We start from the raw sequence: 12,824 nt of genomic DNA, 5'->3' as shown, positions 1-12,824 counted from the left end.
GAGAAGGGCTGCGTGGAGGTCTGGCTGCAGCCTGTGTGTCTGTGTCCTGGTTATCAGGTAGGGGGAACCCACAGGGGCCCCTCTGTTGGTGTGGGGCAGAGCTATTGCAGCAAAAGCTGGCCATCGTGAATTCTGATCACAGATGCCAGCTCTAGCTGCATTTTTCTTGGTTGGCATTTTCTTTTTTAATTCTTGCTTTCTTCTTCTTCTTCTTCTTTTTTCCTTGTGGGGTTCTTTACTTCCACCAAAGTGCTCCTTTGTCAGTCAGCCACCATCTGGCAGAGATGACCCCAACCTTAGCCAGGTTCGACAGCTTTGTGCCAGTGGCGACATGAACTTTTCTACCTTGTTCTGCTGAATGTAGTAAACACACTTAGAGATGAACATGTACTTGAATTACACATGCATTTGAAGGGTGGGGGAGGCCCAGCTCAGATAATAGCTAAGGGCTTTTTTCCCCTTCCTTTCTTTTTTGAGGAGGTCGAGAACTCAATAATACTGCAGTCCAGGCCAAAACAAACTCTATATGATCTACTACCGATTTCCTTTTAAGTTCCTCTTTTTGCTAGGACTGACTTCCTTTTATTTTACTCCAACTTGCATTAATCCCAGTTATAGAAGTTTCTTTCCTCTCTCCATTGCTTCCAACTTCAAACATTTCTTACATAGGAAACAAGGGCACTTAAAAAAAACTACTTAAAAATATAAAGGATACCATGACTTTTGGAATACATTTTGGCAGCCTGCGATTTCAGAGTTCACTTCCGAACAGACAGAGTAGCTGAAATGCCTACGTGACCACTGTGGTTTGCTTTGAGCCAAACCACCTGCTTATCTGATCTCCTCTGGGAATGAAGTGGTCGACACCTACAGTGGTTATTTAATAATTAGATGCTTTATTTGTCAGAGGCCATATATTCCCTGACCAGCTCTGCCTCTTTCTGTGGGTTTTCATGATGAAAGCTAGGTGTGGACTGATGGCCCAAAGAGATCAGAGCTAGAGCATGCCTGGGCCTGGTATTTTTAGCTCAGGTTCACATTCTGTCTCCTCCCTGACCGCAGTTACTGCCATGTTGTCATTGACTTCCATGAAGAGGTTGTGCCAGCCTAGCTAAGTGACTGAGCCTCTGAGGAACCCCAGCCAGCAGAAGGCAGGATGTGGTTAAAATGGTGCTCCGATCCTATCACTGGACTCAGGAAACCTATTCGTAGTTTGGGGATTTTCCACAAGTCCGTCTTCCCTATCGCCCTTCCCATCTTCTCTCCCCTCAAGAGGATTCGCAAACTGAGCTATCGGGACCACTAAAACAAGAAGTGTTTCCTGTAATCTTGGCATACTATTGTTAGTTGGCTGAAAAAGATGTGTTGGGCATCTTGCCTCTTAGAACTTTCTGGAGACAGAAAGTCATTGTGCTTCCTGGAGCATGCTCTCTTTCCCCTCCAGACCTGTCTGTATTATTGTTGTTATGATTACTGCTATTTAAGTGGTAGAGGATGAGCTTGCAGGCCAAGTGATGCCAGGATGTCTTCAGAGGGATACGGCAGGTGGGCTGGGGGGCATCAGGCAAGCCAACGCCAGGCACTTCTGTGAGCCCCAGTCATCCTCTGGTAAATGGGGATCATGACTAATACCTGCCTCGCCAAGTTGTGGGGCATATTGAGGATGTGTGAAAAGCACTGAAAAATTAGATACTTTAGAAAATTTAAAATATTTTATCTGGATAGCCTTCAAAGAGCTACTTTTAGGGCTTTACCAAATCCCTGTAAAGTTAGACTGATGGAGATTAAGATTTCCATTTGGCGGATGAGAAAACTGAGGTACAGAGAGCTAAACTGATTGGCTCAAGGTTCTAAAACTTATAGAGCAGTACTGACCAATAAAACCCATGCAAGCCAGATAGATAGATAGATAGATACAGATAGATATAGATATATAGAATTTGGAATTTGGAATTTGTTAGTAGCTGCATTTAAAAAATAAGACCGTGAAATTTATTTTTAAAATACTCAAAATTTTGGGGTACTTAGGTGGCTCAGTCAGTTAAGCATCTGACTTTGGCTCAGGTCATGATCTCAGGGTCCTGGGATCAAGCCCCATGTTCCTCTCTGTGCTCCATGGGAGTCTGCTTCTCTTCCCCTGCCCCTGCTTGTCCTCTCTATTTCTCTCTCTCAAATAAATACATAAATAAAATCTTTTAAAAAATAACCCAAATCTTATTTCAGTGTGTGGCACTAGCGTATTTCAAGTACTCAACAGCTTTGTCTAAGCAGTAGCTGTCCTACTGTGCAGTGTATTTATTAAGCACACGCTAGGAAGATACACATATGTAAGACATAGACTGTATATTTGGGAAAGTTTGCTTTTGGGGGGCTGAGAAAATGACCTTAAAATATTCTCTCTTCACGGTACTTCCTGATAAAGACCCTTACGAATCTATTGGACTATTCCCTAAGTGTGTGAGAAAATTCCTAAATCATAAAGTTAGATATTTGGTGCTCATTAACCCATACACATAAACTTCTGTCCCTCATCTCACTTCTCGGCCCTCTTGAAAATGGTGGTCTTCGTCTTAGGCAAGGATGAAATAATTCCAGAAAGATCCCACATCCCAATAGGGCCTAGGAAAATTGTCAACCGGAGCTGAGTGATTTTAGTTGGTGAACAATTTTTTAAAAATCAGTGACCAAAATACAGAGCTGCCGGGGGAATACAATGCCTGTTGGCTGAGATTAATGGCGAGATTAATAAATGGATTGCTTGATGAAAAGGCGCAAGAGAACAAAAACCAGTAGAGATTGTGGAGGAGGATGCTTATTAATGAGCTGTCAGCCCACAGAAAGTTCAAGAAACTCTTCTGTGTTAAATGCAGCAGGGCTGGCACTTCTAATAAAAATTGGGGGTCCTTCAGGAATTAATTACATCGGCCTTACAGCAAGAATTTGTGGAATTGCGAAACGTAGTGGCACAGACCAGCACGGGCCGCTACTGCAAATGGAGAAGCGGCAGGAGAAACGAATCATTTTTTTTCCCCATTGATCTTTAGGATATTGTAGTAGCATAATAGCCAGTCAGACTGAGGATGAGTGATGGGCTCCAGATACACACTGACTAATGAAAGGACCCGTACTTGGAGCTTGAAGCCACTTCACATCTCATATGTAAAATTCCCTCCTGGAATCTGATTTTCTCCTTATCCTGTGTGCCCACCACAAAGGAGTTCCAGATTGTTTTCCGAGTGATTATGCGAACAGCAGAAGGGACTCTGCCATGATTTATCGGGCTGTGCCTACAGGGAGCACGGCATCCAAATATCCCAAGTTGCTGTGATTTCCCTGGCCTGATGAAATCTTCTCTTAATTAAAATTCGGTGTTGCCTCTGCCCAAGGAAGGCATACCACGACAAGGTGGAGACGGTCTGGGTTTGGGGTCTGATATCGCACGTTAGACACTGAAAGCTTCTCTCTTTCTCTTCTGCCATGAGGGTAGAGGGAAGGTATTCCTCTGTAATGTGTTTAGACTGAGGGTCCGCAGACAGCCCATTCATCTCTTGGGTCTCAAATTTCATAATTAACCGTTTCAGTTCAGGACTGAATGTATTCCACATAGAGCTTGGTAATTAAGGAGATTTCTGCCAGTTGATTTATGTGCTGCTTTTCTAGGAAGGAGATAAATGTAAGAGGAGAGGAGAGAACAACTTTGGTTGGTTTACATGATAGTGTACTTTCTCCTTTGGGGTCTTAATGTAAATGATCAGTAAATGATCAGCCGTTATTTTCCTTCTTAGAGCTTAGGACTGGGTTTTGTCCCCCCCCCCTTTTGACTTGTTCCAGGATTATACAATTTCTAGAGACGAATTTCTTCAGTTGTGCATAGTCTACCATTCTTTCTCTTTTGCTTGCCACATCCTTGAGTATGAGACCATCCACCAGCCGTCACCCTTTGACTTCTCGGACCCTCATAATCCACGTGATACATATCCTTTCGATTAAAACAACTTAATGGCCTTTTCACGAATAATTAATCTGCCATCTTTTTGCTTTCAGCTCCAGGCTTTTAACTTTAATGTTGAGTTATCCGGCCTGTGTTGCCTTTCAAGAGTTTCACTCCCTTTTAGCCTCTTCCCCTGAAAGGTTTAATACCTTTTTAGAAACTTCAGTGTTTGCTCTGCTAAGGTTTTTTTTTTTTTTTTTTTTTAAAGATTTTATTTATTTATTTGAGAGAGACAGTGAGAGAGAGCATGAGCGAGGAGAAGGTCAGAGAGCGAAGCAGACTCCCCATGGAGCTGGGAGCCTGATGTGGGACTCGATCCCGGGACTCCAGGATCACGCCCTGAGCCAAAGGCAGTCGTCCAACCAACTGCGCCACCCAGGCGTCCCTCTGCTAAGGTTTTTTAAAGGCTTCCAGATTACTCTCACATCCTTCCTGCTCTGTGTGAGCTTGAGGAATCAGTGGGCTGGAATGAAAATCATTTCAGACTCCCAGTATTCTGTCATTTTGGAAAACATGGAGGCTTTCACTGTAAAGAAAAGGTAAAATGCTATTAACTGTGTCTTTCTTTGTAGTTCTCTGTTTCTAACTCTGGATATTTTTCTAACAGTGACAATTTATACCAGATGACCTCCCAGCTTGAATGCATGACCTGGAATCAGATGAACTTAGGAGCCACTTTAAAGGGGTAAGGTTTTCTCTGTTCCGTTACCCTTCAACATACACCTGTTTGAACCATTTAAAAGGCGCTTTTAACTCACGAAGGAAATGCAGTCTTAGACAAATAGTCATGGCTCTCTGTAGAATTAAGATGCTTTCCTCCCTCCCCCAGTTGGTGGGGTGTGTTCAGTATTAAATTTTCAGGAATATAAATAGGGGATTTCTGTGTGTGTCCGGAACAGGAGAGTTGAGACTATTGAGAAGGCGTAATCTGGCCTTTACTTATGGAGTGTTTTAGAGTTCTTCAAAACTGTGTCCGTTCAACCTCATTTCATGTTTGTTTTTCTAGTGATATCATAGATGTTAACTATTACATTAGCTTATTGAGAAATACTCTCAGTTTGAAATACCTGGGATCCAAATTCGTGTTTGAGTGCTGATGCTGGGACACTTCTGAGTCAGATGAGCTCACACCTGGTTGTGCCAACAGGTTTTCTTCGTGCTCAATAGATTGTCACAGTAAGGAAGACACAGTATAGGGAGAGGAGATTCTTTGCACCTGGAGATTTTAAAGATTTTATTTTTATTTATTTATTTGTCAGAGAGAGAGGGAGAGAGAGCGAGCACAGGCAGACAGAGAGGTAGGCAGAGGCAGAGGGAGAAGCAGGCTCCCTGCCAGGCAAGGAGCCCGATGTGGGACTCGATCCCAGGACGCTGGGATCATGACCTGAGCCGAAGGCAGCTGCTCAACCAACTGCACCACCTGGTGCGTCCCTGCACCTGGAGATTTTAAAAGGCAAACAGGTGGAACTTGCTTTCAACAGTACAAGAACTCACTGTTGGCTGTTCAAGTCGGAGTCAATGGGCATTAGGGTGCAACTCCAGTGAGGTCCCCGTAATATAGCAGGTGCTTTTCTCAGTCCCCTTACTTACTCTTTTTAACACTGTAAGGCTTAGGTATGGTTACCCTGTTTTCCAAATATGCAGATCAAGCTTAGAAAGTTAAGTAACTTCCCAAGTTCCCATCATAGTAAGTGGTAGAGAGGTGGGATTCCAAGCCTGGATCTAATTCCAAAGCAGAGGCTCTTTCCAGGTTCCCTAATGCTGCCTTCCACTCCACCAGCAGCCCCGGTGGCACTGGAGACTAAGTCCAGCACTCTGGACGAGACAACTAACTTCACATCTCTGTGTATGAGGGGCTTCGCATTGGATTCTGGGATCCGGGGGCTTGCTAGAGCCATGCATGCTCCATTCCCCATTCCCCGCCTCTTCTTCTCTTCTAGAGTTGCTGCTGGGAGCTCCAGCTCAGTGAAATGGACAGAAGGGCAGAGCAAGTGAGTGGACGATACAATGATGGGAAAGTCAATGGTGTAGGCCTTGTTGACTGGCGCCTGGGGTGATGCAGGAGTTAGCACTGACAGTGGGTGACCAGCGTAGCAGTCGGTACAGTGGGATGGAAGGATCCCTCCGTCTCTCTCTTTCTCTCCCTCTCCCTCTCATCTGTCATAGACATACTGTGGGCAAAAACGGAGGTGGTGACATTTCTCATCAACATACTCCTAGGAAACAGCTTTGCAATGATGCACTAGGAGCCCTGCTCATTTCCTCTGGAATGTTTTGCAAAACATTCAATTTGTGGTATTATACATCTCCCTGTTAGATCATTCACATCTTTCAGGCATACATGACTTGCTTTTTCTCTATTTGCTTTTAAATCTCTCAGGGAGAACTTAATTTTTACCCCAAGTCTGTAGCCAGAATTCTTAAAAAAAAAATTTTTTTTTTTTTCGTTCTTAAACATCTGTGCCTTCCCCGGGCCTATAGTCTGCAGCCTGGGACATTTCTGCAGCCATTTCTTTTGATTTTATTTCCCCTGCATGAACACCAGAATTGGGGGCTCTCTTCTCATTCCTCTTTCTTTCTTTGGCTCAGGGCTGGCTTTTGGATCATCCTTTAGTGATCAGCAAATTTGTTTTTCAGTCTTCCAGGATTTACTGTTAGATCCTTCTCTCCACCCCAGCCCCCATTTTTTCCTGCTATTTTATCCAAATCTCAATTTCCTTTCTCAAGACCCAAAAGTTAAAAACAAACAAACAAACAAACAAAAAAACCCTGTTGATTTGAATTTTCCCTCTCCACACTTGTGTCCAAGGGGCTACTGACAATTTCAGCATTTTGTCTTTCTACCTACTCTCAACTTGTCCGATGTTTCTTGGTTTCTTGCTCTTCCCTTTCTTTCTTTTCCTCTTCCTTTTCTTCTCTCTGCTCTTCTCAGAATTCAGAAACTGTCCCCACATTAAATGCCGAGAGTAGACAGAACTTGATTGTGAAGTGAACAGTATGTTTCAATTTTTGAAATTTCTTTATGCTGGAGTACAGGGTTGGTTTGTTTGCTTAATTACAAAAATTACAGATATGGAATCCTGGCATGTGTTTGATTCTGGGTCTTTCCATAGTTGAGATAATTTTGATACCTTCTAAGGTCTTTAGACACATGATATTTGTCACTTTCTGGAGAATCAGAAGCTGTATTGTAAAGATGAAGCATAAAGTGTGAATGATTTGTTTTGTTTGATCCTCTTCAAGGTGAAAAGAAAACTAGAAGAGCTTTTGTTGGCCTGATGCTTACATTTTAGGAAAGGATTTCTGAACCAAAATGTATTTCTTGAATACTATTTTAATTCAGAAAGCTGAATGAAAAGAATAAAATGTCTCCAGTAGGTGGTCCTAAGGAACAGCAACTCTTTGGAAAACAAAGTTGCTTTGTATAACTTACTAACATCTCTCACGCTGCATATTTATCCATTTAGAATGTATTGTAAGTCATCTACTTCCATTTGTGATTCGACAATCTATCTCAGGGTGGATGCTAACATTACTGGGTCCTATGTAAGGGGCCTTACGTATGTTTTCACCTTTGACCGCATGACAGTCCTAGGATACTAGGGTGTGTCCATCTTTCAGATGAGGAGGGAGGAGAGATTAAGCCATCTAATCCAAGTTCACATAGCAATGTGAACTTTATTTTTAATTTATTTATTTTTTAAAGATTGTATTTATTCGTTTGACAGAGAGGGAGCAGGAGAGAGCAAGTGTGCAAACAGGGGAAGCAGCAGAGGGAGAGGGAGAAGCAGGCTCTTCGCTGAGCCGGTGTGAACTATAAAATGCTTGTTGTGATGTGTAGATTGATATTACAACGCACTGGTGTGTCATGACCTATAGTTTGCCTCCTCTCTTATCGCTCTTAAAAATGGCTACTCCTTAGCTCTTTCCTCCAAGCCCCTGGGCAGCCGAGAACTGAATTCAGTTGAATCTTTTATTCCAGTAGAAAATTGGGCTTTTCTCCAGGGGGAGACACAATCTGGGTCAGCATCATCCTTCTCTCTGATGTCGTATTCACTTCCTTTTGTCAGGGTATGAAAACGCTGTTAATATGGAAAATACATTTGAGTAAAAATACTCTGTGAAGGAAGATAGATAACTATTTTATTTTACGTAAATCCACAACTAGTGTCTTGACACTGAAATCAATGGTAAGAAAAATCATGGTGACACAGTAGATATAGAACAGAAATACTGGAGGTTTGCCTCCTATTTTAGAGAAAAAAGATAATTTCCATATCACTCATAAAAATGAGACATTATCCCAATGTTTTTTTATTAAAAAGATCATGAACTTCAGACAAACCCCCATTAAATATTTGTTCATGTCTTTTTTTCCTTGAAAAATTTTACTTAAAAAAAGAAGAGGGTTCTTTCCTTGTGTCCTAAGCAAGTCCTTGGAGACATCTTTCATTAGATGTCAGGGAGCAGTGTTATTACAATGGGTGGGGATGGGATTTTTAGGGCGAGCGTGGGCAAAATGAGATGAAAACATGATACATTGGGGGAGGAGGGGATACTCTTGCCCCTGATTTACTCCTCTCTCCTCCTCTCTTTATTCATTTTCTGATCTCTGTGTGCCCATTGGGATCAGAATTACTTTTATGACCTCATATGGGAGAGTATTATATTTCAATTTAAGTCAGCAGGAGGTATTTTGTGAACCCACTTTCTTAATTCTGACCCTTTTCGTCATTCACAAATGAAACTAGATTTTTTAAGTGGGTCACTGGGAGAGAAAATTGCCGGGGATTCCTTCTAAGCATTAGTCTACCTTTATGAATAATTCTGTTTATGGTGCTTTTGCATTGGTTGCCTGCTTTTTTATGTCTTTAAAAGCCTTTCCCGTGTGTTCTTAACGGCCGCTGATTTCCTAAGGCTGCTCACAAGCCGCAGCTCCTCCGTTAGTCTCTATTTTGCCTCTTCTGAAGAAAATATCCTGCAAAATGGAGTAACATATCAACCTTGACTGTGGTCCAAGTTATTAAAACAAGGAAGAAGTTATTCTCTGGGGAGTTGGGCAGGGGGAGTGGGAAATCGAATACAATAGAAATGTTAAAGGAGTGCTGAGCAGAATGAATGTCCCTTTGCTGGTCCAAGAAGTTCACAGATGGTTGGGAACACACAGTATTTGACCTGTGGATGGTTGAAAGGAAAAACGAAAGATTCACGATGAGTGATGTATGGTGAAAACGAAGCGGTGTGGTTTGGTAGGGCCAAGGCTGTCGAATCTGGAGAAAATCCCCGCTAGACATGGTCTCATCCCCGAGAACCTGTGCCAAAAGAGATAACTGTCTTCTCTGGCTGGGAGTTCCAATACACAGCCCAGCACCTTCCAGCTCATAAACATAAGGTATTCGTCCAAGAGATTTACTTCTTGAAAATAGATAGCCTGCTTTTAAGTGGCTCCTGGAGCTTGGGATGCCGAGCAAAGGTGGAGAGAAATAGTTCTGTGAGTATCAGCATTCCTGAGTGAAACCCTCTAGCCCCGCCCCCTACAAAACTGTGTCAATTTCTCCTTTTAAATGGCTACCTTTATGCCAGGAAAGTGATTCTTTGTCTTCCCTTGGACTCCACTTGGATCTGGTAGCTGAATTGCCAAGACAAACCTGGGACTCCTGGGTTGGCAGGGTTGGGGTGGAGACTGGTTTTGAGCTGTGTCTCCTGCTCTTTGCACCTGGGAAGGAGCTTCTTTGCCTTCCATTCTCTCTCCATGCTACTAGTTTCAACTCTCCTAGGCTGTCTGCCTTTCCCATCCTTTGCTCTTTGGGCATATATTCAATTAGTGTATTTCACTTTTTAAATTTTTTAAGTAAGGTATATAAATTATAGAACACCTAAAAAATACAATTATACAGGGAAGGAAATGACCACTTTCCCCTCCCCAGCTCAGTAGTTCAGATGAAATTACTGTTAATATTATGTTAAATTAACATAATATTATGTTAAATTAAATTACTGTTAATATTATTTTTTCTTTTGGGGAGGGGCAGTGAGGGCAGAGGGAGAGAGAGAATCCCAAGCAAGCTCCATGCCCAGCGCCCTACACAGGGCTCTGTCTCACACTGTGATATCAGGACCTGAGCCAAAATCAGGAGTTGGACACTTAGCTAACTGAGCCACACAGGTGCCCCTAGAACTTTTTCTATGCATACATATACATTTATGTGCTTTTCTTTTTTATAGCCAATAATTGGACTTCAACTTCTGTAAGCCACTGACAAGTTCTGTATTTCAACTATCTAGAGAGTGTTTTGAAAATATTGTCAACTTGTTAAAAAATATTTCATTTAAAAAACTACTTCGGGATTGATAGACATCATCTCCATATTATGTTTCTATTTTATTTTTCTAAATATTTATTTATTTATTTGACAGAGAGAGAGAGAGACATAGTGAGAGAGGGAACACAAGCAGGGGGAGTGGGAGAGGGAGAAGCAGGCTTCCTGCCGAGCAGGGAGCCTGATGCGGGGCTCGATCCCAGACCCTGGGATCATGACCTGAGCCGAAAGCGGACGCTTAATGACTGAGCCCCTCAGGTGCCCCTCTATTTTATTTTTAAGCAATGAGTCATATTTGTCTTGTAAAAGTGAGGGGAGATGACAGGTTTATTCAGACCAGAAGAACAAAGAGACCAAGCAGGAAAGATAGAAAAGGAAGGTGGTGGCAAAGGGTCCAAGATGGGTATGAGGAAGGTGATGGATGAAGATGAAGTAGGATTCCAGCCTGTTCATAAAGGGGTGTGTGTGTGTGTGTGTTGGAGGGGAGAAGTATAATAGATGCGTGGAGAATGTCTTTCATGACCTAAAGGAGTATTTTCACAATTGTGGCCATTGCTGTTATGAACTATTGGGGTACGTATGGTCCTTCTTTTCACGACATCTGTATCTTTGGGGTAAATACCCAGAAGTGCAATTGCAGGGTCATAGGGTAGCTCTATTTTTAATTTCTTGAGGAATCTCCACACTGTTTACAAAGAGGCTGCACCAACTTGCATTCCTACCAACAGTATAGGAGGGTTCCCCTTTCTCCACATCCTCTCCAACACTTGTTGTTTCCTGTCTTGTCGATTTTGGCCATTCTGACTGGCATAAGGTGGTATCTCAAACTGGGGAGAAATCAGAGGGGGAGGTGAACCATGAGAGACTGAGGACTCTGAGAAGCAAACTGAGGGTTTTGGAGGGGAGGGTGTTAGGTGGGGGGTTAGGTGAGCTTGGTGGTGGGTATTAAGGAGGGCACGTATTGCATGGAGCACTCTGTGGTGCATAAACAATGAATCTTGAACACTGAAAAATTAAAATAAAATTTTTTTAAAAAGGACTATTTTGCAACTCTCATGTCTGTGATCCCATCTTGTACCCTTTTGAGACCCTCTACTCACCATGAATCCTTCTCCCTATCATTTACCTAAGAAAAAAAATCATAACCTCCAGGTGGGAAAACATCGACATGGAGGCTACGCTAGTAGCTAGTAGTTCATCCATATGAACACTTCTCTGAAGTGAGGGTCTGTTGCATACTTGAGGAGGTTTTTTCCCTATTAAAAGTGAAAAAGTTCATTTAGTCCAGCTTTATTTTTAATTATTTTTATTTATTTTTTAATAATTTTTATTTATTTGAGAGAGAGAACATGAGACAACCTGATGAGCAGAGAGCCCGATGCAGGCTCCATCCCAAGACCTCTGGATCATGACCTGAGCTGAAGGCGAGGGCTTAACTGACTGAGCCACCCAGGAGGCCTCTAACTCTTGATTTTAGAAACAAAGCCACAAATATAATGTTCTTAAGACTAAGGTGGTGACTGTTCCAAAATGAAAACAACTCCCCTCCCTTAATTACAAAAGTAATGCAGGCTTCCTGTGTATTTAAAAAATCAGACCAGTACCAAACATCATAAAGGTAAAGAGGTATCTGTTATCTCAGCACCCAGTGATCACTGATTTTTATTAGGATGTGTTTGTATCTGCAGAAAGAAGTTCCTGGGAACATTTACCCAATTCGTAATGGTGGTTGTCTCTGGAAAGGTTAGAAGGAGAGGGGGAATGCCTGATAGAGGTGGGTTTAAGAGATCCTAGGAGAAGATAGACTGGACACACTTGTACAAAGACGCTTGCATGGAGTTCTGCTGCAAAAAGGAGCAAAGAAAAGGCGTTCTAGCTCAATGAGGATAGAATGTCAGCAGAAGCTTGTTTCTTTCTTCCTTGCTCTCTTTCTTTCTCTCCTTTCTCCCTCCCTCCCTCCTTTTTCTTTCTTTCTTCCTCTTTCTTTCTTTCTTTCTTTCTTTCTTTCTTTCTTTCTTTCTTTCTTTCTTTCTTTCAGATTGTATTTATTTATTTGACAGAGAGAGATCACAGGCAGGCAGAGAGGCAGGCAGAGAGAGGGGGAAGCAGACTTCCTGCTGAGCAGGGAGTCCGATGAGGGTCTCGATCCCAGGACCCTAGGATCATGACCAGAGCCAAAGGCAGACACTTCATGACCGAGCCACCCAGCCGCCCCACGAAGGTGGCTTCTTAGTGTTTTGCTTTATTTATTTATATTTAGAGAGATGTGCCTGCCTGTTTGTTTACTGATGAGAATGATCAAGAAGAGGAAAAAAGTTGGTGGAGAGGATAGAATTGCTAGAACACTGTCCTTGAGAGAGAAGAGGCTTCGTGGGAAATGCAACTGGGTAGCTGAGAGCTGGGAGAGGTCATCCAATAACCTAACTGTTGATCAGCAAGTGCTCTTTGTTTATAAGGATATTAACACTTTTGTTGTCCTGTGCACTGCAACTATTTTCTCTGATTTGTATTTT

At 42.4% G+C, this 12,824-nt stretch overlaps 1 protein-coding gene across 1 annotated transcript in view; it reads left to right on the top strand.

Annotated features, from left to right (window-relative positions):
• WT1 (WT1 transcription factor) overlaps positions 1-12,824 on the top strand; it is a 48,882-nt gene that overhangs the window by 11,873 nt on the left and 24,185 nt on the right. Inside the window, exon 4 of the mRNA XM_044259029.1 lies at positions 4,599-4,676. Within this exon, the coding sequence (XP_044114964.1) occupies positions 4,599-4,676 (78 nt within the window). The remainder of the gene's footprint in view (positions 1-4,598; positions 4,677-12,824) is intronic.

The sequence above is a fragment of the Neovison vison genome, chromosome 7 (assembly GCF_020171115.1).
Source record: "Neovison vison isolate M4711 chromosome 7, ASM_NN_V1, whole genome shotgun sequence".
Lineage (NCBI taxonomy): Eukaryota > Metazoa > Chordata > Mammalia > Carnivora > Mustelidae > Neogale > Neogale vison.
The sequence above is the reverse complement of the archived record's forward strand: the minus strand, read 5'-3'. Positions and strand labels throughout refer to the sequence as shown.